At 37.3% G+C, this 27,775-nt stretch overlaps 1 protein-coding gene across 7 annotated transcripts in view; it reads right to left on the bottom strand.

Annotated features, from left to right (window-relative positions):
* The window catches only part of CTNND2 (catenin delta 2), a 638,555-nt gene that overhangs the window by 161,894 nt on the left and 448,886 nt on the right, over positions 1-27,775 (bottom strand). For all 7 annotated transcript variants that reach the window (XM_064428418.1, XM_064428428.1, XM_064428464.1 and 4 more), the window contains one exon: positions 579-711. In XM_064428418.1, the coding sequence (XP_064284488.1) occupies positions 579-711 (133 nt within the window). The remainder of the gene's footprint in view (positions 1-578; positions 712-27,775) is intronic.

Here is a 27,775-nt window from a genome sequence, read left to right as displayed (position 1 = left end):
GGAACAAACAAGAAAGAAGTACCTGTCAGCTACAGGTACAGAACAAGCTCTATACTGATGTCTGAATTACATTTTAGACACAATGTGCAATGAATTCCAAGATCATAGACCAATGAGCGCCATTCAAGCCGCAAACACAGACAAATTAAACCTATTCACACAATTATGCATTACAGGACGCTTTGATTTAGAAATTTCTTGCTAATTTTTCATATTCTGTGTTTGTATTTAGTGTCTAGATGCCTCTCAGAGAGCCCTAAGGAAATGCCCATATGTTTCAGAGAGATCAAGACTACACCACTAGCTGATTACTGAACAACTATGACAGTCTTTAAATGGTATGCAATCAATCAAACTATTCCCAAGAAAATAAAAAAATGAGTTGCAACAGTATTTTATGCAATTTTTTTTTTTCATTTTGTAACAGTAACAAACGACTTAAGAGAAAGCTTTAGTAAAATGGGTCTAGGCATATATCAGTGATGTCTCTTTTAAGTTTTTCAAAGCACACATAAATAATTGTTGATGATAAATAGCATACAGCAACACTGCTGAAAAAAAGAGTTTATAAATCTTACCTCTGCTTTTATTTTATTGTCTCCGAAACAGAGGTGTTGTAAGTAGGCTGCAGCATTTGACTGTACTGAGGGAAATTGATGCTGTAACATCTGTATAACTTCTGGAAGCTCTGGATCCCGCCATCCAAACTCTCTGTGTGAAAGCAAATACATAAGATTCATCAAAAATTCTGCTATTAGTGGATAAATGTGCCAACAGTTAGGCCAGCAAAGAAGATAGAAATGTCTAAATAAAATCTTTTTTGCCTTCACTGTTATCAAGGCAAACATTAAAATAAAATATGAAGCTATTTGTCATTTTAAGCTGTATTTCTCTGGAAAAGAACTATACAAAGTACAACTAGAGGAAGTAACTTTGTGGAATTAGTTGTCTAACTGATTAAGTTTTCTAAATAAAAAGGCTCCATGAAATCTTAATATATGAAAAGAATGAAAATGCATGCTCACATCACCACAAATGGTTTGCTATGAAATACTGATTTTCAAAAAAGTCCTTTTTACTTATTGCTGTTTCTATGCAATACCAATCGCTATCTTATACAGAAAGCAATGACCAATGTAAAACTTTTACACATTTCTGACCCTACTTGAGCACTCAAGTCTTTGCACTTCACTTTAATCCTACAAAACATGAAACGCCATTGGCATCACATAAAAGAACGGAATTCAAGCATGCTGAACAAGTCCCAGCATGTATAACGAAGCTTCCGACCTGAACTTAAAATCAATCTATCATATCACTTCAGGTGAAGTTCTCCACTCTGGGTTTACAGGTAAAATCATTCATGAAATGGTTTTGGACTTTGTGTCCCTAAAACCAGAAATACACACAGCCTCTCTGCATGGTATACTCAGTTATCATATGCCTTTTCCCCAAGAGATTATTTTTTGTGCCATATGAACATTTTGACCATCTTCTAGCGATACATTTTTAAGCTAAAACGGAAATTAGGGAAACTAGGAAAAATAGGTAACTTACAAAAAAGTTCTCTGTTGCAGTTACCATGATCATCTGGGACCTTATTGCCAAAAAAACCCCTGGTAGACCTGTTGCAGACTCCAGCTATAGTATTAAGCCAAAATAACACTGATCAGCAGTCTCCTTCCTAAATTATGAAGATTTTTCTGCACTGAGGGCAAGTTTACATCACATGGGGAATTCACAGCATCTCTCCAATCTGTCCCAAGCACACTTTATATACAAAAATTCTCCATGACATTTCAGGGAAGGAAGACTTATTTTACAATAATAATAAATTGCTACAGGAAGAGGGATTGTCTGTTCTTTTCTCATATGTGATATTTGTCAGATTGACAGTTGTCACTACAGTTGTGTCTTTATGGAGATTCAGAATATGGATATGAGATGTAAAAAACCACTCAGAATTTCATTGGTTATTTCTCCTTTGCCAAAACTTAAGTTAACTCATGAATATCAGAATTCACATTAAACATTTAATATGAAGAAACCATAAAGATGTAGTAATAAATCACATATAGACTATTCCAATGCATTTTTAGAGGATACAGACTGTTGGAAATCTCTGCAAGAGACATCTACATAGGTTCCAAACGATTTTAATAATTAACTGATATTTTGAAAAGCCAGAGAACATTGTAAAAGGTATCAGGGAAGGCTACAAACTTCAGTGGCTGAAGATTGCGACCATCACATTTTCAGCTTACCATGTCTCTGTCAACATGTGGAAAGGAAGGGATTCACTGGGCGCACGTTTTTTATGTTTGAATTGCTAGAGATCATAGAAACAATGTTATCTGACAGGGTAGCTTCCTCTTTCATCTGCTTTCTTTCAATTAACAATATTAACACTTCCTAACAGGTTCTTCAAACCTATTAGACCCGCATTCTATAGAAACAGCTCTAAGCAAACCAAAGACATCTTCCAGACTTCTTGATTCAACAAAAATAAGAAATGAAGGCAAAATCCAATAAAAGAACTGAAGACAAATTAATTAGCCTACCTCCATTTCTAATTTATTCTTATTTTCAATCCTAGATGCCAAATGCAGGTGTGGGTATTTTGGAGATCACAAAATACCAGTAGAAAACAGTTCGAATGACAAGACTACACTACATGTTGAAGTGTGGGAACTTCTACCACGAAATTCTCTCGAAAAGGAAATTTCCTCCTTCTCAACACGTGTATTACTTAATCCAACCAAGAAACAAACCAACCAAAACCAAACTAAACAAAAGGCGCTTTATGTGCTGTAATACACAGTGGGCTCTAACCATCTGCTCACGTTTTTCTTCCTCATGTCCTGGAATCCAGAACAGAGCAGGCAGTGAGGGGGGAAAAGGAAAAAGGTCCCTTCACCAAAGGAACAGTTAATTGTTCTGAGGAACCTGAAGCCTCTATATGGTACTCAAGCATGAAAACAAGGCTTTCCCTCCTTTCACCCTTTGATCTCCCAAAGCAGTCAGCATATGAGTGAAGTATGACTACTTGTTGCAAATGGATGTGTACACATTGGCTGTAAGTAGAAAATCAATTCAGAAAAGATGCCCTTAGCACTGAATACTGAGTTTGTTAAGTAACCAGTTTTTGGAGAGATAATGAACAAAGCAGGAAAAGAAGTTTAAAAATTTAGCCCTAGTATGCACTGTCATTTTAAGCAGATGGTCTCTAAGATGATTTTATTTTTAGTAGTTTCTAAATGAAATACAGTAGCTACATAAAACAAACAAAAACTTCTGTCAACAGTTAGGGCTGCCTGGATAATTGTGATAATTTTAGCCACCTTCAGGGCAAGAACAAGTAGTTTATAGGAGTTTAAATGTTTCATTTGTTTTATATAAGTGTTTTATAGGTGGAAAAAAGTGACAATGAGAAAGAGGATTTTTTTTTTTTAAGACCAGCAAGTTTGCAGTTCTATTAACATTTATTATTATTTTTTTTAAATTTAGCCTTATTATGAAAGGTTAGAAAGGCTACTTAATGAAGTCATCTGGCAGATGCCTGGAGAAGGAAGGAGGACTGGTATTCCTCAAAGACAAAGGCACAAAATGTATGTGGAACAATTTACATAGATGTGGGGGAAAATCAAGGCCATGCCTTCAAGCACACTTACCTAAATGACAAAAAATATGTATTAAAATAGAGAGCCAAACAAAAAGTAACAACTAGTAGGAAAGAGCTGGAAATAAGTGATCTTTTACTCTCTACCAACAAAAAGCAGTAGGCTCAGTATTTGACAGAGATAAGGTTAAAGGACAGTAGAAGGTTAATGAAAATCCAATATACCTTGATTTCTATGAAACAGCTGATACTGTGCCACATGCAAATTGACAAAACTTGCATTTAGTAAAATTATAAAGTAGAATGAAGGAGAATTTGAAATCACAGTGAACATCCTAAACAAACACTATCGAAGCCTGTGTCCCTTATTAAAACATCACCATGCTTACAAAATCTGAGCGAGGCAATCCACACAGATGGTGAAACAAGCTGTAAGGCTGGAGTAAATCTGAGGCAGTGCGTGGCATTTTGAGAATGCTAACAAAGTATCTGTGTGGTTGATCCAAAAATGAAGAGTAAGGTAGTAGCTGTACACACAAGATCTTTGCTAATCTACCACTTGCCTATGATTTCCTCGGAGTAAGGGCACTAATCAATTTAGGTCAGCCAAAGGCTTCTGCTGGCAGTGTAAGTTTGTCCACAAGAGAATCCCAGCTGTGCAAGAACTTCACAGTTTTCCTGGCAAGCAGCATTTGCTGTGGACTTCAAGTATTTTGGCAGGTTGTAAAAGTGCATTTTTTTCTAGGAAGCATCCTCATCTGAGGAGACTGACTGGAACACACCAAAGTGTTCCAATCTTCTTTTTTTTAAAGAAAATTGTGCTCTAGGATTGTAGGATTGATCTAATTTGGAATCCTGCAGAAGGTTTTAGCTTGAAGTGGTGACTAAGGCGGATGTTCCATGGATTACACCAGACTACTGCTCCTGCAGTAGAAGAGGAACCAATGGGGAAAACCAAGCTCTATGTAAACTGGCAATACATATGCTTAGAGTTATCACAAAAAGCTTGTCATATTATGAACAACTGAAGAGAATCAAGGAGTTCTACATGAGACACAGCTCTGACACAGAAGCAGTAGCACCGAGAAATCCAGGCTGACTTGGGTATTGCAAGTAATTCACTGAAAACAGGTCCTGCTCCTGCTATCATATCACATACCTGTGCCAAGAAGTAAAAGAGATGCAAACTTAAAAGAGATTGTTTGCAATACAGCTAGGTGCACTGGCTCTGTGGGTTCACTCAGAGGTGCTGCTGAACACAAAAGATGTACTGCATCTGAATATTTGCTTAAATTATGCCAAATTCTCTTTTTCAGCTACTAAAAATGCTGATGGTACACAGAAAAGCAAAACCAAAAATCCTGTTACATATATATCTGCACTGATTTTAAAAAGGCTACTAAATGAGTTTTAAAAGCACACATCTCCAGCTGGTAACTAAGGATACTGATTGCTTCTACAAAGCATTGCAATGGTGTGATGGCTCTGTCTACTGTCCAGCCATTGGTCACAGTGAATCTCAAGAGAGATTGGGTTCTTATTTCTGATTTACATTTCTGATTTACATTATTAGAGCAGAACATTCCCATCTGATCAGGCAGTTGGCACAGGCAAGCACTGACACCCAGAGCTATTCCTGTCTCCGCAGCATTCCCCAAAGGCAGTGCCGCAAAGACTCCCGCTATAAAGAACCATATGCTTGACAAAGGCTGAGCTACCACCAAGAATTTATCAAAGAAAGAGAATGCACAATTTTTTATTACAAGACTGTTTAAACCAAACTCGCCTGTGTGTTCCTGGCTGTCTTAATATGCATGTGAAACAGTCTTAAACTGGTGAAGGAAAGGTTTTCATATATGAAGTGGTGCTCAAAGGCAAAGGCAATTCAATCCAAGCTAAGATTATTTCCTCAATTTTTACCTCATATACATTGTGGCATTGCTAATGCCAGTCTAAAAGACTTTCTGTTGAATTTATGCCTACAGACATAGACCCTTCTGTTTGCTTCCTCCCTCAATTCAATAAATAAAGTCTGAAAATCTCTTTTCCTTCATTTCAGAAAGGAGAGCTGTGAAAATGGTTTTCTGGTAGTGCTAAAAGAAAACAAACTACATGTAGCTCAGGATCAAACAAGGAGAACTAATCAAAAGCCAAGAGAAGATCAAAGGACTAGCTTCTGTGTTTAAAGGGAGAAATTAACTTCTATTAAAATATTTGGAAGGCAATATACCAATACTGTAAGAATCTCTCTCTAAGGACTTGGTACATTAAAAAAAAACCAAGATAGGATGTTACACCCAAATAGAAATAGAAATCAAGAATACCTAAACATAATCCACAAAAAATTAATGTGATATAAAGAGGAAGGAGCCAACAGCTCATTTCCTTATATTTTTTCTGTGGTTCTCTGACAGTCGGTCAAACAGAAGAGAACACAGACTTACTACACTTAATTTTTTGTGAGTTAAATTTGAAGTGCTTCCTTGAAGTACTTTCTCTTTTTCAAACACACTTCTCCATATATACACACACATATACACAGAGATTGCCAGCCTGCTCTGAATGATCTCCTATAGTTTAAGAGGAGGCAGAACCACTACACTTGCTTTGAAAATGGAACACATGAATACTGGGTAACTTCAGCACTCAATTTTAGGAAACAAAATAGATATGTCAATCTCTGTTCCTCTCAGTTTGGAAAATCCTCAAAACCCTTCAGTATAATCCCGCAGTCAAACTTGGTCAAAGGATTGTACCATAACAAGCAACTGATCATCATCCTCAGACCCATGGTGACACAAACACCATATAACCAACCACAAGATGTAGTAATAGCCTGCTTGGGCCTATTGCAAACCTCACAGAACAGAAATGAACCCTTATCAGCAGACAGCTCCCTATGCTTCTCTTTTCGTCCTTTCAAATTAGATAAGTCAAACCTTACTAAAAAAATAAGGAACAAAATAATCTGACATAGTTCAGTCTAAATTTGGAAGCACCAGAAGGACAACAGAGAAAGGGCACTGAATATGTCTCTTCTACTAATAAAAATGTTAAGCTCTTATGAAACAAAAAAAATATGTTATTGTTTATTCCAACCTGAAAACTGTAGCCTGTGTGGGGTGCTCCTTAAGACTGGGCACAGGTAATCCACCATCACACAGACTGAATGTGAACATCTCACCAAACCTGTGATCCAGAATCTTGCAAATCTTCACCATTTCTTCCTCTAAAAGAGCTCTTTACACTTTCTGAAAAGTTGCTCTTTTTAAATTTCAAATTTAACACGACTGTATATAAAACAGCTGAAAAAGTATGTGGCACTCATGGCAAAAACTTGGATGTTGTTCTTGGGTTATGACATTTTCCTCAATTTATGCTTTCATGTGGCCTAAACTAAAACTGCCATGGAGTAGTGCTTACGGAGATTCAGCACAATGTGGTTTTTACAATATATTTCTGTCTGCTAATGAGGTGCAGAGAAGGATGTGATGTACCAGATGCACAGGATTCTTTTCCAGCTCTTCCAAGCAGTGATGGAGGTGCTCAGCATGTCCCAGGCTCTTAACACAACCTGGGCTCTCAGGGTTAATCCAGCACTTATAAAATTTACATCTTGAATACGGCAAAGAGCTAAAACTGGCTTGTACAATGGCAAATATACCCTCCTGCAGTTCTGCCTTTGTATCCTTCACATTTTCTCTGATAAGGCATCACTCTTCTGCTATTTAGACTTCAGAATTAAAAAATCTACTTCAATGCTTCAAAAATGGCCTGGAGCTGAACCATCTTTAGATTTTGTGAACATTTCATTCAAGAGGAAAGGATTTTAAAGATGATTCAGTTGAGTAAAGATTATCTAATGACACTGGACCATGTGTTACTATTTACAGTCCCAGGTTACTGCCTTCAATACAACATGATTATATTCAGAGGTATAAGTATCATCTACTCAAGGTTACCCTCATTTCATTTACAAATGTCTTTTTAATGAAAATGTTTTTATGAAAATTTATGAAATATTTTTTTATTCTGTATTGGTACTGACCTATATATTAATTCTCTCACACCTTGTGATGGAGCTCGCATTTCTTATTCTTATGAGAAAAGTTGCCTGTACTGTAAGGTAACCATACCCTCAGTACCTGGTACAATGTTATCTCTCCTCTAGACTGTGTTTGGAGCAGGGACTTCAGTGCTTTAGACTATCTATTACTTTCCCATTTGTATTACTTGGTTTGTTTAGTTTGTTTTAGTTAGAAAGCAGTATTTGTCTTTTGGGGCTGTTGAGCTGAAAGTCTTGAAAAACTTGTTTTATCTGTTCCTCAGCAGGTATTTGCATATACAGGGACTGCCTCTGAAAAAGCAAGTTAGAAACAAATTAGCTAAGCTATCAAGATGTCTTTAAACTGCCTAATTTATCTTATTTTTCCCTGTGATGAATAACATTTTTCTGACCTCCAACTACCAAAGGGCCTTACAGTAGCTTAATACATTGCAGCTGTGAAAATATGCCAAGTTAACCCTTCCCTGGGATACCAGCTTACGTTGGCCTCCCTCCATCTACAGGAGTTCACACCTCACAGGGCAGATTCCAGGAGATTGTAAAATGTTATTCACTGGCAGCACTGCTGTTACAGATGCAAATATGTTTTCCTCATAGATCAGAAAGGTGGAAACGTAGGCAGGAAATCAGAACAGTACACAGACCTAGGGGATTCCAGCCTTGACTCTGTCATTGACTTCACTGTCAGACAGAATTATTTATTTTAATGCCTTTCTCTGAGGTTTGAGAGGTTTTCCACCTCCACAGACCCATAAATCAAAGATGTCTCCTTTTCTAGAACTACTGTTCCCTCTAAGAGGCTCCTAAACCATTCTGTATTTCAATAACAGGGGAAAAAAAGGCTTTTGAGGCTCTGTCCCTATATGGCCATATATAAATGTATCTTTTCTAAAGAACAAATGTTACTCCACAAACCCTTGATTTCCCTAGGAAAGTGGGAGAAGCATTTTAGAGAGGAAGATATTTATTTTATTTCCCTACATGTATGATAACACTTAAACATTGCAGCTATAAAAAAAGAAAGTGGGAAAAAAAAAAGCAGCAGGAGTATTCAAACATTAGCCTAACAGCACCAATGCTAATGACTGAAATCACATTCATCTGCAGGAGGGGAAGCTGGCACACACAATGTTCCCTGAAAGGCTCAAAGCATCCACATTATTTTTTTAATAACCAGAACCACGAAAAGTTCCCAAAACGTTTTGAGGCATTGCACCTCTCTCCAGTCAAAGTTTTTCAATGTTGTGCAATTAAGCAGCAAGAGTTTCACAACAAGGGACGTGACAACACATGGTTTGTCTCTCCCTGCTGCTCTCTTTGCCTGATCAAGCTTCTGGCTCCAGATCCCAAGTTCGATGGCAGTGACAGGAAAACTGCTTCTACCCTTTTCCAGTAGGGATGACAAAGTCAAACTTTTTAAGGTTTAGGCAAACCAAAAAACAATGAAACTGGATGTTTCTGTCATGTTCACAAATGTAAAGTTTGGACCTACCACTGCCTGGGTAACCTGGAGACTGCTACAGGAAAGCAGCGACCACCAACACTAGAAACTGGATGATTTCTATGTGTGCAAATAGCAGAAAATAGGAAATTCCAACAGAGCACACAGTTTAGCACAAGCTGAAGAAATATTTTTTACAGTTGGGGTGGGGCACCACGAAAAGGCATTAATCTAAACTAACAGGAAGTCTTAATCCTAAATATCTTGTGTTATCTCAGTCCTTAAATGATTACTCACTAAGTGTACTATTGCCTTGATTTTTTGCTGTACAGCAGAAATTCAAACCATTCTCATCCACACATACATACATCATTCTTATCTATGCAACATTTTCCAGCACTCCCTGTTTTCCTGAGCACAGCAAACTCTTGGTAACAGGCATTCATTTGATACTTAATAATGAATATTAAACAGTAAAACTTAAGAGTGACTCAAGATATTGATAAAAACAATATGAATCGGTAAGTCCAGAATTTGTCCTGAAACACCAACTCTGGAAAGCCAAGAAAAAGCTTACATAAATTTCTAATACTGAATTTTAAGAAAGAGAAGCAACAAAGAGTATTCATTTTATTTTCTTACAACTAAACTCCTATTTAGTCTTTTGGAAAAACTGAGCAATTAATTTTGTTCACTAAAGTTGCAAGCCGTACAACACCATAAATGCACTTGAAATTGCTTTTCTTGTCAAAGGGAAATACAGACTAATGGTTTTCCTGTGCTGCTTTTATTTCAGTTTTCATTAAGTATGGAAAAACTGATTTCCTGCATGCTAGCTTGATGTACCTCAATGTACAACCACCAAAACAATGCAATAACGCAAGACATACTTGACACTCATGAGACAGAAAGTTCGTGGAGTCAGTAACAGGGGAGTTAAACTGTTGAAAATGGCTCAAATAAAAGCTGTTGGATTGAAGAAAACATATCTAACAGCAATGAGTAGTGATACTCAAATACTATTGCTACTTCCCATCACATGCTTTTCATCTTCTTCAAAGCTTTGTAGAAATTCTAGGAAACTCTCCTAATGCAGTACATAGATATCATCATCTTCATGCCAAGCATAGGTAAAGAGAGAAGTGCTTACATGACTCTCTGATAGAGGGGAAAAAAATTGGCAAAAGCTAAAAGGGCTGCTATTAAATCCTCAGTCCCAGAACCCAGAGAGACTGACACACTGTTAGCTGACTGCAAAAGGTTTTCAAGTATATAAAAAATGCAGAGTATCTGGACAGCACTTCAGGGGAGTGCAGGGTAAGAGGAGACCATCTGGGCTACCAAAGCCAACCTCTCTGACTGTGACCCTGCTGCTCTTTGGCATGGCTGCTCTCGTATCCATTGCTTAAGTTAAAGATGGCATCTTGAATTCAATTCTTATATCAATTAGCTTGAATTTAAATCAATTTCGGATTCTGTTGATATAAACTAACAACAGTTTCAGTTTAAAAATAATAACAATAATAAAAGAAGATCTGTCACACATTCTTTCAGAAAAAGTGCTTTTTTGTTATTGGTATTGCTATTGCTAACTGGGTATTTCGATTTCATCCTCTTCTATGCAAAGCATCAATAAACATAATATGTGTCCCACTTTTCTGAACACTAAGAAAGCAAGGCTGTACTTCAGCACTTAAATGGGGAAGTAAATGGAGAAAGGATGATTTTTAGCTGGCTATTTAGTGTTGTTGTAATGTCTCTGATCTCTATTTGGGCTACAGTATAACCCAGAGTCTTCACAATGACTCAAAAGCCAGCAGAAGAATGATGAGTTTGTCAATGGATAAAGTACTACCAAGTGCTTGTCAGCACCAGAGAAATCCACAACCCTGAACTGATGTATCAGCAACAAAAGCAGACCAAGAACAGTGAATCCAAGCTGAAACCAGGAAGTGTCTTGTTAAAATGAATGCAAAATGTGAATCAGGAAAAAAAATAATTTACACGGATGATATTCAGATATGATATTTAGATATGAATATGATATTTAGTGCAGAATTAGGCTGTATCTTTTAAAAGAAGCTAACATAAACATCTCACATATATATTTGATAGTTTTAACGGAGTAAAATCCAGCTCACAGAAAAACACCCTTTGAATGAGGTAAACTAGCTCCTCCCTTAATTGCCATCCTGTCAGGATACAATGGGGACGTAACTCTTCTACTCTTGAGTAAAAGAATGAGGCTGCAGAATGTGCTGTACAGCATTTCTACAGAAATGTTTCCAGCTGAACTGTGAAACACTGCATGTATCTAATAAATCCACTGGAGACAATAATCATGGTACTGACTCAGGGCAATTGCCCTTATTAATGAATGACAGATATACTGCCATGGATCTGTCATTTGGAAATCAGAATCAATATCTTAAAGAGGCCTTTGAAACTTGAATATATTAAAGGAAAATATGAGCCTCAATCTATCAAAAATCTTTCCTCAGCCAATGGAAGTACAGCTATTGACAGAAAAAGAATGAGTGACTTGTATTTTACTCAGTTGCTCCTTGTATGGTAGTTATTTCCATGCAACATGTTCTGGGTGGATTTTTAGTCTGATATACTAAATTCCAGTGCCCATTACTTTCACTGATCCAACAATTTAGTTGGCAAGCGACACCCTACAATATATTTTGCCAGCAGCAAGAAGTACAGACTGTGAATCGTACCTTTCCCTTTTCACTTCAGAGCTGATTTCTGTCAGACTTTGCTAATCTTTTCCTCCATATTTCCTTATTTGAACTGAAAGGACAACACCACTCCCTCAAACTTTTAAACTCTTCTCTCTGTGCTCAACTGATAGCATCAACTACAGCTATAAAATCCTTCAAAGCAGAAAAAGAATTAATGTTTTTTACACATCCTTAATTTTACATTTTTGGTCATGTTAGGAAAAATATGTATCATTTGGAAATTCATATTGCAAATTCTTGTTGCAAATTCCAAACCAATTTCAAAGTTCACAGATTTTCAGCTGTGTTGTTTGCATGAGGGAGACTGGAAGTGGGAAAAGTCTGAGATTATTTAGGTTTGTGTCAATACTTGCTGTTCATAAGTTTTGTTCTAATGGCAAATACAAATTCACACAGGAGCTAGTGTTCTTGATATAACTTGATAAAAATGAAACTGATATCCAATTTCATTAAACCTCACTGTGGAAAAGCCATGGAACTGTTCTGCAACAGAGGATATTATATCTGGCATTATTTATTTATTAGGGGAGAAATCACTATATAGGTATTGAAATTATTTTTCTCTGTTTCATAAAAATATGTCCCTCTTCTATGATTTTTCATTTCAGCATAAAGAAAGATGATCATACAGTAAAGCCCTGTAGGCAATGCTGCACATGAAGTTCAGAGCACACCAGACTTCAGTTTGAGACTGCACTTTTTAATCACTACTTTAATTTATACTGGAGTCTCTTTCACTCTGAAGTCAATGGAAGACATATTATGCTCAGGGGTGGCTTAGAAAAATTTCTATATATGAATTTATATGCACAAATCAAATTACTGTATTAGATTTTCCCAGAAGCTGATACTAATATACATTAAGGAGAATGTTCTGCAGCCTTCCTTTCAAACTTGTGAACACCTGAGACACACAGCTATAAAGGGTATTTTTGGAACACATAAAATTACATGTTTGTTTGCAAACACCTCAAGGCTTTCAGTCGTTAGATGGGGGTCAAGTAATTCTGTGTTCTCTGGTTTTCAGGACTGTACCATGACTACACACTGCAGTACTCTAAGAGATATTTAGTGGATGTATCTGAGCATGACAGTAATTCATTCTTTTCTTCCTAAAGCCATGGTAAGGACTAATGCCAGCTGGCTGACAAATACAAAAATTAAAGTTAGATATACACAGAAAATAAAGTCTCTATCTTAATTTGCTACACAATGAGATCCAAAGCAATTTAACTTTTGTGGAGAGTACAAGACACTGATGCTGTAACTGCTTTAGCATGAATTACAGATATAACTGTCAAACTGGCAACCACATTTTACTTGCATAATATATCTTTTAAGTAGAAATAAAGTTTGTTAATTAGCTACTTGTGTCCATTACAAGTTCAGAATATGAAAACTAAGAAAAAATTCCGGCAAAACAATAATTAAAGAGAGATTCAGAATGCACTCCCCACTGGCTTTGCAATATATTCATTTCTCAAGCTTTAGTATAACTGATTATATCTTTTTCTAAAATTTTTACGAGTAAATAGCAAAACTAATTAGCTGCACACTATTAAGTTAATGCACATTTATCTACAACAATTCGATTCTGACTGTGAAATAATCTTTCTAGCCCATAATTACACTCCAGCTTAATTAGCATAATTTCCGCAGCACATTCTTTAATAAAGAAGCTGACATAAGGGTTGTTCTAAAACACCAAGGATATTCTAGACAAGTAAAAAAAGGGAGACAGGCAGAGCTGCATTAAACACCTATTATGTTACCAAGATAGTACACATAAAACAAGAGTATGAATTTAATACTATCTGTACCAGCACAAGCATCTCAAGTGCTTTCACTAAAGATAAGCAAAATACTTGAAGGATTTGAGATGTCTCTTGTCCACTCCACTAGAAGTGGTTCCATATCCTTCACAGTTCCTTCCTCTCCCATCACTGCATCTCATCCCCCTCACCAAGGGCAGCCTGCAGATTATTCATTCTCCCACTCTATGTATTAGTTTTCTTCAGAAAGAAAACACATAGTCTTGCATTTCTTACACTAATTTAAGCACAGGCAGTCAATTTCCACTGAAGAGAGTCACTGTAGGTGAAAACACAAATCAGTCTCTAGGCTTATTTTGTCTTTAGTTTGCCAGTAAGGATTTAGCAATTGGGACTCTTATGGATACCTATTTCCCTGGTACTACCACACCAAACAAGTTTTCTATAGCCAATGTGGACAATAGCACCTGAGTACTGCTGTGCTTGTTATTAACACTGAGTTTGGAGGAGAGGCTCTGCCTCCCCTAGCAACCCACTGATTCAACTTGTTCTTCTGGCAAAGCCCACAATGTGCTGGTTGTCAGAGTGTATCAGATTTATATATCTGGGCTACAAAATGTAATCTCAACCATAGCACAAACAGTCATGAAGTCTCTCCTAACAGTAAAGAACTAAATATTTTTTAAAACCCAAACAAAGAAACTTTCATGTGTCTTCACCTAACTGTTTCTAAATAATGGTCATTTAAAATGAATTGTTATCAGAAATTGGGTTCTGTGAAAAATTTTGAGTGAATAAATGCTGTTGGTGAGGATGTCCTTGTACTCCTCCACAGCTATGAGTGGTGAATTTCACCTGTGAAGGATTACCATTTATTGTGCAAGATGATGAAAGACTCTAAGATCATCAAAATCAGCAAGGTGATTTAAAGCCAAAGTTATATTTTCACGTAACCTTATAAAGGATTTTAATTTAATCTAGTTTCCAAAATGCCTAAGACTCTCCTGAAAAAAATGTAGACTTCAGCTTTTAAATCACACAGGCACTTTTAGTAACTTCACTTGCTCTAATTAACTTCTTATTTTGAGGTTAGTATTATTAGGCAAGACCAGGATCAATATGATCTCTGCATACTAATCAGTCATGAACTGCTGCTGCTAACATAGGAAGAGATGTCCTAAAAAGTCAACAAAAATTCAGAGCAACTGATAAAACAGGTCTTGGAGAAAAAAAAGTCGGCAATACGTATTTCAACTAACTGCTTTCTTCAGAATACATACAACTAGGCAAGTTCTGCCTGATTAGAATTTAAGATAAGGAAATACATCCTAAATTAGGTCCTAAAAGAATTTTTATTCAGACATATAAATGATGCATCAGCTACTGTCTCAACACTACACAAACACAGCCCGTTCAACAGGTTTCAAAAGCGTACAGAAAAGTGAAGATGCCTCGTGAAGCTGCTCCACTGCCCCATCTTAGAAGTGATGCAACCCAATACTGAGGGAGGCCCTGCTTTGACAGAAGCAAGGAGGGAGGGCAGGAAACCATAGCTAACTAGTTCTGCACCTGCAAAATCTGCCTGACCTTCAGGCCCAGGGCTGCTTAGGAGGATGCTCCTGGGACAGGCAGGTTGGGTCCAACCCAGCAGCAGCCAGGTTTGCTTACAGCTGCAGCTGTGCAGCTCCCATCAGTCTGCACTGCAGAGCCAACAACAGCTGAGCCTTCTGTTCTATTCCCTTTGAACCGGAGTTCCACAGAGCAGAAATTAAAAGCTGGCTTGTCAGAAGACAAGTATTACCCTTTTTTTCAAGGTAAACTTTGCTTGCTATAATTAAGATTAGAACATATGAACAATAAAAATAGTAATATTTTTCAACAGACTCAATTACCTTTGGTAATGAAATTTTACTTCAGCAAGCTGTTTAAAATCAGGTTATCTATAAAGATAGCATGGTAGCCAAGTTTATTAAAAGATGCTAACGGTTTTGGCTGCCAAACTACAAGGGCCTGGCTGTGAGTCTTTGTTTGTCAACTGCACATCCAAAATGAATGCACCTAAAATTACTAGCCAATTTTGAAAACCTTGATCTGCTAGGTTTGTCTTGTTCTTTCTCTTTGACAGTTATTTACCTCTGCCAAATTTTCCTCGCAGAACATCAGAGCACTGAGAAAAGAAGAAAGCAAATCAGCTTCGCCTTCAGTCCCGCAGCTTTGAGTCAGGAGATAAAGAGTTATGGCTTGAAGACATGAGATAAAAGCAAAGCAATATACTCACAGCCACAAACTCCATGAATTAAACTAAGAAAAAAACCCCTGTAGGTCAGGCAGAGATCATGCAGAGTAAGCACAGCAAGAGACAAGGAAATGGGAGGCATAAATATATTGTTATTTTTTCCATGTCATTTCATATCTCTATACATCTGGTTTGCTACCTATTAAAAATAGCCCTTCTGAAAGATTTTTGAAACCTTGCTATAAAAATCACTGACTCCAGGGCAAAATGTTATTATCAGTGCTGCCACGGAAGTGCAGAGTAGTCACCGAGACCAAAATGGTTTTAAAGAGGGTGAAGATCTAAGACAAAAAAACCCATCAGGAGGCAAATTATTGAGTACCATTTGTTAAGCAAGCACTGTGCAAAAAAGAAAATGAAAAGCTTAGTAAAATGCAACTTGTTTCACATGCCTAAAGAAGCTCTGTTTCTCAATTATGTTGTCAGGTATTTTGCCCTAAAACTCAAATTTCCTTGGAAGAGAATCCTAACATCCCAGTTTTGAGAACTGATGCTGACTGGAGAATATAGGCACCACATGTATCTAAAGAGAGGCTTAAGAAAAAATTCCTCACCTTATTAAAAATAATCCCAGTGTATGCAGCTACACAATGGTAAAATACAAATACTCACTGAGGACAGCCCTTAATAAAATGATACCTTAGGTCAGCATTTTACCTGATCTGTTAATACATTGCTGACAAAATACATGAATGACACTCACAGCTGAACAACTGAAACTGGGTGGTTTCATGACTGCTTGAGCAAGTTAGACTGGCTCTTGATTTTTCCCATGGTAATGGAATTACGCAGCAATACAGAGGCTGAAAACTTGGATTTTGCTTTACATACACTCAAGAACAATTTAATGACAAATCTTGAACAGACCTGGGATGTACACACAGTATAGCTGAGTATTCATGTGATACCCGTCACCAGACTCACCAATACCTATCATACTTTTCTGGCATCTGTTCAGCAGTCTCAACTGTTTACCAGCTGGGAAGCATCTAAATACTACTCCCACCATCTTCCTTAAAAATACTTTCATCATCCACTACAACCAAGTAATAATTTTACATTTCTAGAGAATGCTGCTGGCCTTAGAACTGATCTCCTTCTACATCAATAAGGGATAACATTTTTAAGAGTCAAAATTTTACTTATCAACATGATTTCTCAGCACTACACTTTCTTTTCAGACATTTTGATTTTTATATTGTAGCCACATACTTAGATGGCATCTTTTATTTCATTCTAAGTGATAGCAAAATTAAAGCATCAAATAGTTTCTTTGTTAACTGAAATTCACTGCTGTGTATTTTATCAATTGCAATTTATGGATTAATAGTTTGACATTGCATTTTATCCAATGTTCTTTTTCTCATAAATGGGATCTACAACCATACAAAGCACAGCATCAGACTCTCAGGGGGCTGCTTCATGAGGAAAGTCAAATGTGAATAAGAGAGAACCAGGAACATGACAAGCAATTTTCCATTATCCTGGAGAAAACTTTTGAGAGTTGGAAATCAAATAAGCTGTGTGACTATTTAATGAGTAATTAACTAATCCTGGAAGGAGGACAAAAGTTTTGTACAAGTGCCATGAGGTATCAATCGAGAGGTAACACTCACCCAGGAAATAGGTAACTGAACCAATCAAGGCATTGCAACCTTTTATTCACAGCCCTGTTGAGCGATCATTAAGAACACATTTATTACTACATTAAACCTTCTAAGTCCTTCCAAGACTATCTTTGGTGCATGGTAAAACTCATGAGCCAAATCTTTCTCTAAGAGTTTATTGACAGACTGCAGACCTACTTTCTGTTTGACTTCTACACATTTCAAAATAAGGACTTTAAAAGAAAACGTGCCGTAAAATGCCTGTTGTGAGGTGAAGTCATAAGCCTTGCCCATGTAAAACATCCCCACTTGCTGTTTCTTTGGTAGGCAGACAACTGCTCAGGATCTCCAGGGGTAACTGGACTGACTGACAGGCAGTTTCTTACACATCCAAGTGTTAAATCAAAGAAGTATATCACACTTCATTGGGATGATTTGGCATAATCTAAAAACTCCAAAGCTCTGTTTAAACTCATGAGCAGACAACAGCAAGATAAATAACCCTCCGTGACAACCACTTGTCATATGAGCCCCAGAGAAAAGGACTGCTCAGCCAGGAGCCTGTCCCAGCTGCTCAGCATTCCTTTGGAAGGAACGTGAATCTGTCCACCTGGACTGTGACTGGATCAGGGTGTCCAGCCCTTGGAGATGCACTGACTGAAGTAGCTGCTGAGATGACCAGAACTGTTTCAGCAAATCCCACTTTGTAGAGGTAACAGCTCATGGATTTTAAAAAAGCAATGCATTTTTAATGTTTGTAATGAAATCCAGAAGTTAAAAGTCTGTGATAATTCAAACACTTCCTAGAGCAGCAATGGAGGCAAAAAGCAATAATTATCAATATCTTCATGTGATCCATGAAACAATTTTGAACAATAATGCATAATGATGTTCTAAGGCTCACACTATTGCTGAAATTCAGATGGGATGTCAGAAATAAGATCATCCAGCACATAGCTCAGTGACAAGGACAGTGATACAGTTTAAAAAAATCTTATGGTTCTCTATGAGATTCATTTGACAGTGCTGGAAGTTAAGGACTAGCCAAAGGAATACACAGAAAAACTAAATAATGACTAGCTTTTGCAAAGGCTTGGTTTAAGGTACATTCAGAGCAAACTGGCCTTCAAGTATCTGCTGATATCTTAATTTCCATTTCAAAGGTGTGCATAGACATAGTAAAGAACTCCCAGCTATTCTCTCTGCCCTAAGAGAAAGCAAAACCCTTATAAAACTATCTCCTCAAAGAATGTTGTCCTACCACTGGTAGATAAAAGGACATGGAGAAGATAACAATCCATCAGTGCAGAGCAGGGAGTTACCAGATTTAAACTCAGCAAGATCCAGTGAGAGAAGCAGCAATTAGATGTGGAACACTGCAGTCAGGGGACAGCTTTCTAAGCTGAGGATGCACACACGCAGGCACAGGATGCCAAGGCTGTACCAGCAGCTCCTAAGACAGAAGAAAGTGGTGCCATAAAACACCCACAAGGAGCACTGAAATGTGCAGTCAAGCTGAAAATGTATGCTGCTCAAAGGTTTGTTCACTTAATCACTAGGATTTCTGCATCTCCCTATGACCTTCTACTGCAGCTTTTAGTTTTTAAACAGAACATTCACTCTCCATATAGAAGATCTGCTACTATTTCAGTAAAAGATGTGAAAGCAGCAGGGACGAGTTTTCTCCTCTTTTAAATAGTGATAGATCCTAGGTATACATACAGAAATCCTTAAAAGTTACAGACACTTTTCCCTTCCTAAAATTTTTCCATGCACATAAAAACTGACAATTAACAGTGCTAGATCTTGTGGAATGCACTAGAATATAACGAGGTCCAGCTGTCCAGACACAGAATAAGGGGAAAAAATACAGTATCACAAGCTTTAGCATCTATTAGCTTCAGAAAAGCACAAGTATGTACACTGGGGGTTAAGCAAAAGAAGTGTAAAACCAGAAGGTGTCTTCTGCACCATTCAACTGGACCATGAAAATCATATGTTCTTCTAGAATATATTTAACATACCTTTTCTATTTTAGCAGAAAAAAAAATTAAAACATTTCATTTAGTTTGTATATGATACTGATTTCCAAATTCTTTGCATATTTTTAAGCGAACTCAAGAATAGAGAATTCTCTGAAGTGGTTGAAAAACTGGCAGCTAATACATACGACGGTCTTTACATTTTCAAACCCGGCCATTTAAAAAATATCTTTGCAACAGGAAGGAGGTCAAGCTGACACTGCCACTGCACTGAAGAGCCGTGTCCATACAAAGCCTTCTAACATAGGCTGTTGACATCTGGGAACAAGTGAGCTGTGTCCTGCTTCACAAAACAAGTGAGCTAAGAACAGGCAATTTTTAGAAGGATAGCACAGCCTTGTATTTGCACTATCTATTAGAGAGTATTCTGAATTTGGACTATATCAACTGCCCATTGTTGGTACAACACGTGCTTATGTGAGTTTTCTTTTATCACAGGTAAAACAAGATGGACAGTGTATGCAATTAACATTTCTATATGAAAACTTTTCTTTTAGATTGTACATACATTCCTGTGACCATAAATTCAAATCAGGTCTAAGAAACATGCACTATTTAGAGCTATCTAGCTCTAAAATGTTTCTTAGCTCTGACTATATATGAAGAAAAAACCCTGCAAATACTTGCAGTTCTTTATAATAAAATGAAAAGTCTGCCCATGAAATTTCTGCTTTCCTTCTCACTGTAACAGAAATAATATAGAAAACTGACACAATTAGTAATTTAGTTCTTTAGCAAAAAAACACTAAACTTTTAAGGTTTTTAAAAACATTGCCATTAAGCATAGTATAGAATAAAGCAACATATTTATTGGAATCTGTGAGATAGCATCAACTGGCCACAGTGAGGCAGCCACTGAACTTTACAGATATTAAGCTTCTGACAGGTTACCAGGTATTTTTCTTCATTTTCTTCAGTTCAGTTGTTTGGCCATACAGCTCTCTGACCACCCAGTGCCACAGAAAATTTGGGATGAGTGTATTATATTTCACTGAAGCCCCCAGTGGGGTAGCTGCTGGCATTCTGGCTTAATAGGGAAACATGGGTATTTTAACTGCCAGAGCGACTCAACTCTGAGCACACGCCATTCGTGCACAATGACATTCTGTCAGCAAACTGCACCACTGAGCAATCCCAACGTTATTAGATTCTTAAATCCTAATTTGTTTCAGGTTGACATGACATAGTATGTTTCAGCTCCTGCTGTTAGTGATATTGTTGCAATGAAGAAAAAAAACCCATCTGTATCTTCCCACACAGTCAATGACTGTGAGAATCTGTGTGCTAATGGATTTTTTTGCTGCTCTGGAGTGTGAAGACATTAAAATATATCTCTACCACAAACAGCATGAATGAGTACTTAGATTTTCTAGTAGGTTTGTTGGTTTTTTGTTGGTGGTTTTTTTTTTTTTTTTGTTTGTTTTTTTTGTTTTGCTGTTTGGGGGGGGGCATGGGGTACAAACATACATTTTTTTTCCAAAATATTCAGTTTTCTGCACAGTTTTAATTTGTGAACAGTGCTTTGGATCATGTAGTTGAGTCACTACATTTGTTAATAAATGGCATGTTTTAAATTAGACTGGCACCGTTGGGATGGAACAGAAAATGGCAGGTGGCTGTGGAGACCCACAGAAGTGATTTAAAAGTCTATTTGGGACACACTTCTCAACATCTTTTATGACTCACAAAGCAAAAGATGAGTGATGTAGGGCTAGCACTTCCACAGAAGAAAGGACAGCATGTGGTAAATCTTGATAATTACACTTAATAAAAAAGGTCTAATTTTATGAGTTGGAGGAAAGATACTTTAATAAAAAAAATGTATTTCACTGGTGGAGTAGATTTTAAGAAGACTGTGAAGAATTGCATGTGGACTAAAACCTTTTACTCCAGCAGAAATTAAGGTTTATAGTAGTTCTGACAACAAGTGTAGCAGAAGAATGAGCTCTCTCTGATGATGTGAAAACAACATTTTTCATTTGTACCTAAAAAATAGTATAGAATGCATAAAGTAAATCTCTGCTTATGCTACGTAAAAATGGTAATATCAACCCATATTATGTTTTGGATGGTTAAATGGTTGTCATCTGGGTTTTTGACCTGAAGAATTTTGTTATTTCATCAAAACCAAGATCTCTGACTGCTTATAATTTGAAAGTTCTCAGCAGGAAGTTCTGATGAAGATAAACAGATCTGAAAGAGGCAGATACTACTAGAAAATTTGGGAAGCAGTTCAGAACTGCCTATCCCAAATAGTAAGGAACTTGCAAAGCTAAACCAAAGTTGCCAAAAATGCCACTTTGAGTTATATGATACAAAGTAGGAAAAGCCATTCTGCGTTGAGCTACCAGGTAACCTCAGGCACTTCTCAGCATCTTGTTACTGACCACTAAACAACCATTTTAGTGGGATGATCCTGTTATCACTACATGATCCTCTTCATGCCTCATACTGGCTTACAATGCATCACATGTCTATGTGAAGTCATGACTTTTCCATATACATAATTTCATATTTACCCAAAATCAACTTTAACTGATTTCAGTGTGGCATCACAATTTCTTTCTTACAAACTCCATGTTTTTTCTCTCACACCACATTGTATTAGTATGTGAGCTAATCAGTTCTGCTCTCGATTGCCTCTTCTATTAGTCTGATGCAAATGTGATACAGATCTGAGGTGCCTAGACCTACTTGGAAGCCCATCTGGAACACAGGCGTCCCATGAGACATTTTGTGGGGGATAAAAGACAAACACTATAGCCTTCAGTTTAGCTCTTTTGTTTCTGAGTGTTCTTGCTACTCTTGGATGAACATTATCTAGTCCTGGCAATCTGTTATTCCTAATTTAGTGTTTGTTCCCCAATTTTGCCACTGATACATTTTGAGATACTTCCTATGCTAAGTTCTTTTTCTCTTCTCTCAGAAATGCTTCTCAGAAGGAGAGAAAGCCAAAGCTTTTCACTTGCTCTTCAGTGAGCAAGTGCTGGCAGGAAAATTCAGGAAGAAATAAATGTTCCTCTAGTGTAACAAACACTGTGATTCACAGGCTGAACTAACTACTGGCAAAGGCTGCATGAGCAATCTGACACTGAGGGCATTTCCACGGAACTGTTTCATGACATTCTTCTTGTCTTCATGCAAGCAAGCTCTTGGCACTTCTATGCTCTGCCTACCTTGACCTCAGAACATCTGACTCCAGAACAGAACATCATTTTACATGATGACATGGGGCAGTTTTCCAGGTTAAAAGCTGGCCATCAACTGGGAATGGGCATATACATCTATACCCTTAAAAACTGTGAGAATGGAATCGGAGGCAGTGTGGGTTAAGGGGCCAGTAGGTCAGCAGGTAGCACGTAAAGATCTGTCTCAAACCTGCATAACCAAATGTCTCATCATCTCTTATGCAGCAGAGGAAATCCAGAGATTTTCTTGGCAAACCACAGAGTATGAGAGAAGGGGAAACCTGGAAGTCTTACAGACCAAGATTACCCTGTCAGTCTTCATCACGAGAAAAGGAATAAAATGAGATTGGCAGATGAGTAGGCTTGGAAATTTCTATACTGCATTAGGGATGGTAGGATGTAAAAGCCCACACCAGACTCACTGAATCCAGCAGGTTTAGCACATGAGGTTTTGGACAATCCCTTATTTAAGGACAGCAATTTCATTCATGGCACAGGGTGTATCAGAGAAAAAAATCAAATTTAATGCAGTGTCTCAAAAATAAAATTTATCAACATTTTAAATGAAAAATTTAGACAAAATTTATGGTTAATTGTCAGATAGTGAAACTTTAAATTCTCAGCACTATGAATCAGAACTTACTAAGCCAGAACTCCATACCAACCTTCTTACTTATTGTGCTTCTTCACGTAAAATTTGTAATAGTTACAGGGAGGAGGAAAAAACGTGCAAGTAGGGTTGAGGCACTCTCAGCTTTTCACGTTCTTCTTTCTCCTCAAGGAATTATGTAGACACAGATCAAATTCAGCATGTAATTCTTGGCAAACTTTGGTGTATTAATAAGAAGCAGATTCTTTCCTGACAGCAGGTATAATTTGAATTAACCGCAAGATGGAAAAAAACCCAAAACAAACTAGCTAAGAGAACACACATACAAGACTAAACATTTTGGTAGTTTCTGGAACAACATATTGAAAGAAAAATTAAAGAAACCTGATTTTCAGAGGAGCTATAGTCCCAGTATTGAGCTGTGCAAGCATGTGGCACTTCTGGAATGCAATTCCCTTTAAATGTATTGATCATCTCTATTGAGTAGTATTGACTTTAATATATTGAACTTTGGCTTTGTTTTTCCTGCTTTTGTTGTTTCATTGAAAATATGTCATAAACTGGATTGTGACAAGGTAAATTACAAAAGTAATTCCAATTACATATTTTAATATTAATTTTATGTTTATGTTAAAATATTAATGCGTAAATGAGAAACATCATAAATTTCTTTTTCACAGCAGTAAAAGTTATGTGATCTGCTTCTTTATTATTTTCAGATTTTGCAATTTGCTTCTCCAATGAAGAGTAAAATTTGATTTAGATAAACACAATTATTTACATTTTTTCAGCAAATGCTTCTCAGATGAACTAGAAAACAATTACACTCTGCATACCCAAGGGAATAGCAAAATTCTTGGAAACAGCAACCCATACAGAACATTTTAATTAGCTTTTTCTTTCCTGTGTTAAATTTAACACAGGTGCCTGTCCATCTTCTGACTGATTCTGAAGAACACTTCCTGCATATTATCCTGGTTAGCTTTCAAGTCATAAAATTCTTTGACTTAACCATAGAAGAGTCTTGGAAGCTATTGTATCTCAAACATCATACCTCTAAAATATGTGATTTGCCATCCACTGGAAATTCTGGAATTTACACTGGAAATTATGAAATTCTTCATAATTTTTTTATTAATAATCTTTTTCAAATACGACATCAGTTCGAATGTAAATACAAGGATTTTACCTACTGACTCTTCTAGGTCTTTCACGTTTCCTTGTTTTTCTGAGATACTGTAAGGCAGGCTTCCAAAGAAGAACTGCTTATGGCTTTAATTGTTATGCTTCCTCACTCCCTCTTTGGCTTTTTTAATATAGACAGCTCATTTAGAATGATCAGGCACTGATATTATTTCAAAAAATATACATTTTTCCACAACCTAAGCCAAAAGATTTAATAATCATGACTAATCTAAAGCCTTTAACAAGCTCTTGGAATAGATGACAACATTCAAACTGAAAATATGTATATTAATTTGAGACATATTTCATGTGACACAACATAAAATGCAAACCTAAACCCCAATACATTTCATATAAACTCCCCAAAATACTAATTAAAATTGTAAAACCCACCAAAATTACAGATGTCCATTCAGTTTTCTGTAGTACAAAAAAACCCAACAAAACAACAGGACAATCATAATCAATGGTCATAGAAGATTTATGACTGCTGGAAATTTATAATTGAAGTCCGAAACAGTCCTTTAGGAAAACATCCAGGCTACAAAAGAATAAATACAGCAAGAGAAAACAGGGATAAGTAAACTAATCTATGCTGTAAGCCTTGTCTACTGCAAAAGCTCATGTCATTTACACATCTATATGTCAAAGTCTGTTCCCTTGGAACACTGCTGAATCATTCAGTGTTCAGCAGCTATGTATCCTCCCTTACGCAAAACTCATTCTGACACGAAGTACCTCTGACAACACAAGTCATCTGTCCTGCACAAATGGAAACAGAATAATGTATTTTCATATTGCAACCAAACACAGGAATGCAGTCACAGTAATGGGAAACAAAACATGACGATGTAAGATCAGGAACCGTTTGTGTGAAATACCTGAAAGATCACAATAGCTACTTACAGATTAGGATGCTTCAAGTCAAATGCAGATTGAACTCACAGAACTGCCCTTAGTTAAACAGGGAATTTCTTGGAATAATGGAGTGTGCGTTCACTTTGCTTATTTTTGTTGAGGATGATGAATTTCTGCTCCAGTGGTCCTAAGTGGTTAAAGCTATTCAGCCCAGTGAGACTCAGCTCACCATTTCTGGGACCAATTTGCTGTCCACATACAGAGCTAATAGAGGGACATTTTGTTTGGATTTTTGTTGGCATTGGTCCAGTCAACAACATGATGCTCTTGCTAACATCTTTTTTAAGAATCCTGGTGTCAGTTCAGATAAAATGATGGGAAATGGCTAGGGATCAAATCTGGAGATACCCCAAAGAAGGTGGACACACCCAAGCCTTGCCAAATCCAAGAAAGCCCTCAAAAAGCGGGGTGACCATGTAGCAATATGCACGTTAAGGATAAGGGTGGCAAGGTAACCTCAAGCTGTGACCTAGCTTTCCCTCGAGTGTGATTGATTCCTGATCAGAGAATGTAGCTAGTTTTGGTCTAATTTCCCTAAACTAGGAAAGTCATGGTCTATTTACCTATAGAAAATGGATGATATATGGAAAAATTTCCATATTTTACCATTTTGTGTATTTTATAATTGATACTCAAAGACAAGTCCCTAATACAATTCTCCCCAATAAACTGCTCATTTAAATTGAAATAAAAACTATCAGAAATTCTGTTTTGACCATGGCATATTGTTTAATGCTCTTCCTATTTTTCAAACACAGAATACAGGATCTAGTTTGATTCCAGTAATTTAAAATATGTTATGTGAATATATTGCTTTGTGCAGAAATATTTACATGTTTTTGCTTTGTCCCTCTTGCATTAATAAGAAATCAGTGAAATTTTTGTAAGATCAAGAACAGATATTTACTCAGTAATGCACTGCGTGTGGCAGAAGAAAGACAAGGAAGATGCAGCTAAAAATCTGAATTTAGAAATGGGGCCCTTGCTGAAGGTAACATGAGTCCTAAGTGTAGAGTGAGCAGAGCTGCTGGAAATATCAGAGGAAGTGAGCTGAGAAGATAAATGGACTTTTGGATCCAGGGGCAATTCAGCAACATCTGGGAATCTGCCAGTTAGGGGAATCACTATAATACAGAAACAATCTTAAAGAACTGCTGTTACTGATCCAGAACGAAAAATAAAGATGGAGCTCCAGCAAGCAGATATCTGTTGAATATCTCATGTACAAACACCTGAATGGTAGGAAAGGAGCCTTGATGTGCCATGATGAAGACAGTATCTCTGGGAGCTTTTCTGAGGGGGCTGGACCAAAGAAACTCAAGAGAAACAAAATCCGTATGTTAGAGGCAGTGTTTACGGAGACACTGGTGAACAATATGCTCTCCAAACACAGAAACCAAGTCCTCTGAGAAAGAGGATGATCAGCCTGGACGGAACACTTTCAGGAAGTTCAGGAAACAAGATCCAAGTGCAGTGCCACCACATGGTAGGAGGACATGGCAATAGACCACTGACGGCCATGCCGAGTACCAAGTATCCTTCTGTCCTGAAACCAGCGACCTATGATGAAGGGAAAAGTGGGATTGGTACTGAGGAACTAGCGGTTTTCAAGACCAGATAGCACCACACAGTCACTTACTTGCGTATGTCTTGTCTAAGAATGAAGGCAAAGGTCATATGAGGGGCACAAAGGTTGTGGATCATCAGGGAAGAAGCATTAGGTCTGAGAAGCCTGCATGTCTGCTTTCCATGGCTGCCAGTAGCACAGGGAAAAGGCAACAGAAAGATTTTAGAGAGAACATCTAGGACCCTACAAGGGAAGGTGGAATCAAGGTCTTCCAAGTAATTATGCACTTGCATACCATAGAGGACTGCAAATGGACAAACGTGCAAGAATGCTTGGCTAAAAAGTAAGGTTTCCTATTCATTATGTAGTGGAGACTCCTTTGTATGAGACATTTGAAGCTAGACATAAGAAGCTCATTTAAATCTTAAGGGAATGAACCTGTTAGCATTTCAAAACCAGAAGGTCATGAATAAGCTTCTTACTGACTAGTGGGGACTGGAGGCAGGAGGGGTAAAAAATGGAGGGTACAGAATAGCACATGGTCTAGGGTGGGTCTTCTACTGATGAAGATAAACACTAAAACTCCTGCTTAAGGAGTCCATTAGAGAAAGTGCAACTCTTGCCTCTGATGATGCGTAAGCTCTTGCTCGAGCACTTGCAACTGAAGACACATTCCTCAAGTGACTAGAATGTCCTTTGGATCAACATCCCAAT

Source organism: Passer domesticus, chromosome 1 (assembly GCF_036417665.1).
Source record: "Passer domesticus isolate bPasDom1 chromosome 1, bPasDom1.hap1, whole genome shotgun sequence".
Lineage (NCBI taxonomy): Eukaryota > Metazoa > Chordata > Aves > Passeriformes > Passeridae > Passer > Passer domesticus.
Note: the sequence above shows the minus strand (reverse complement) of the source record. Positions and strands in the feature narration are given on the sequence as shown.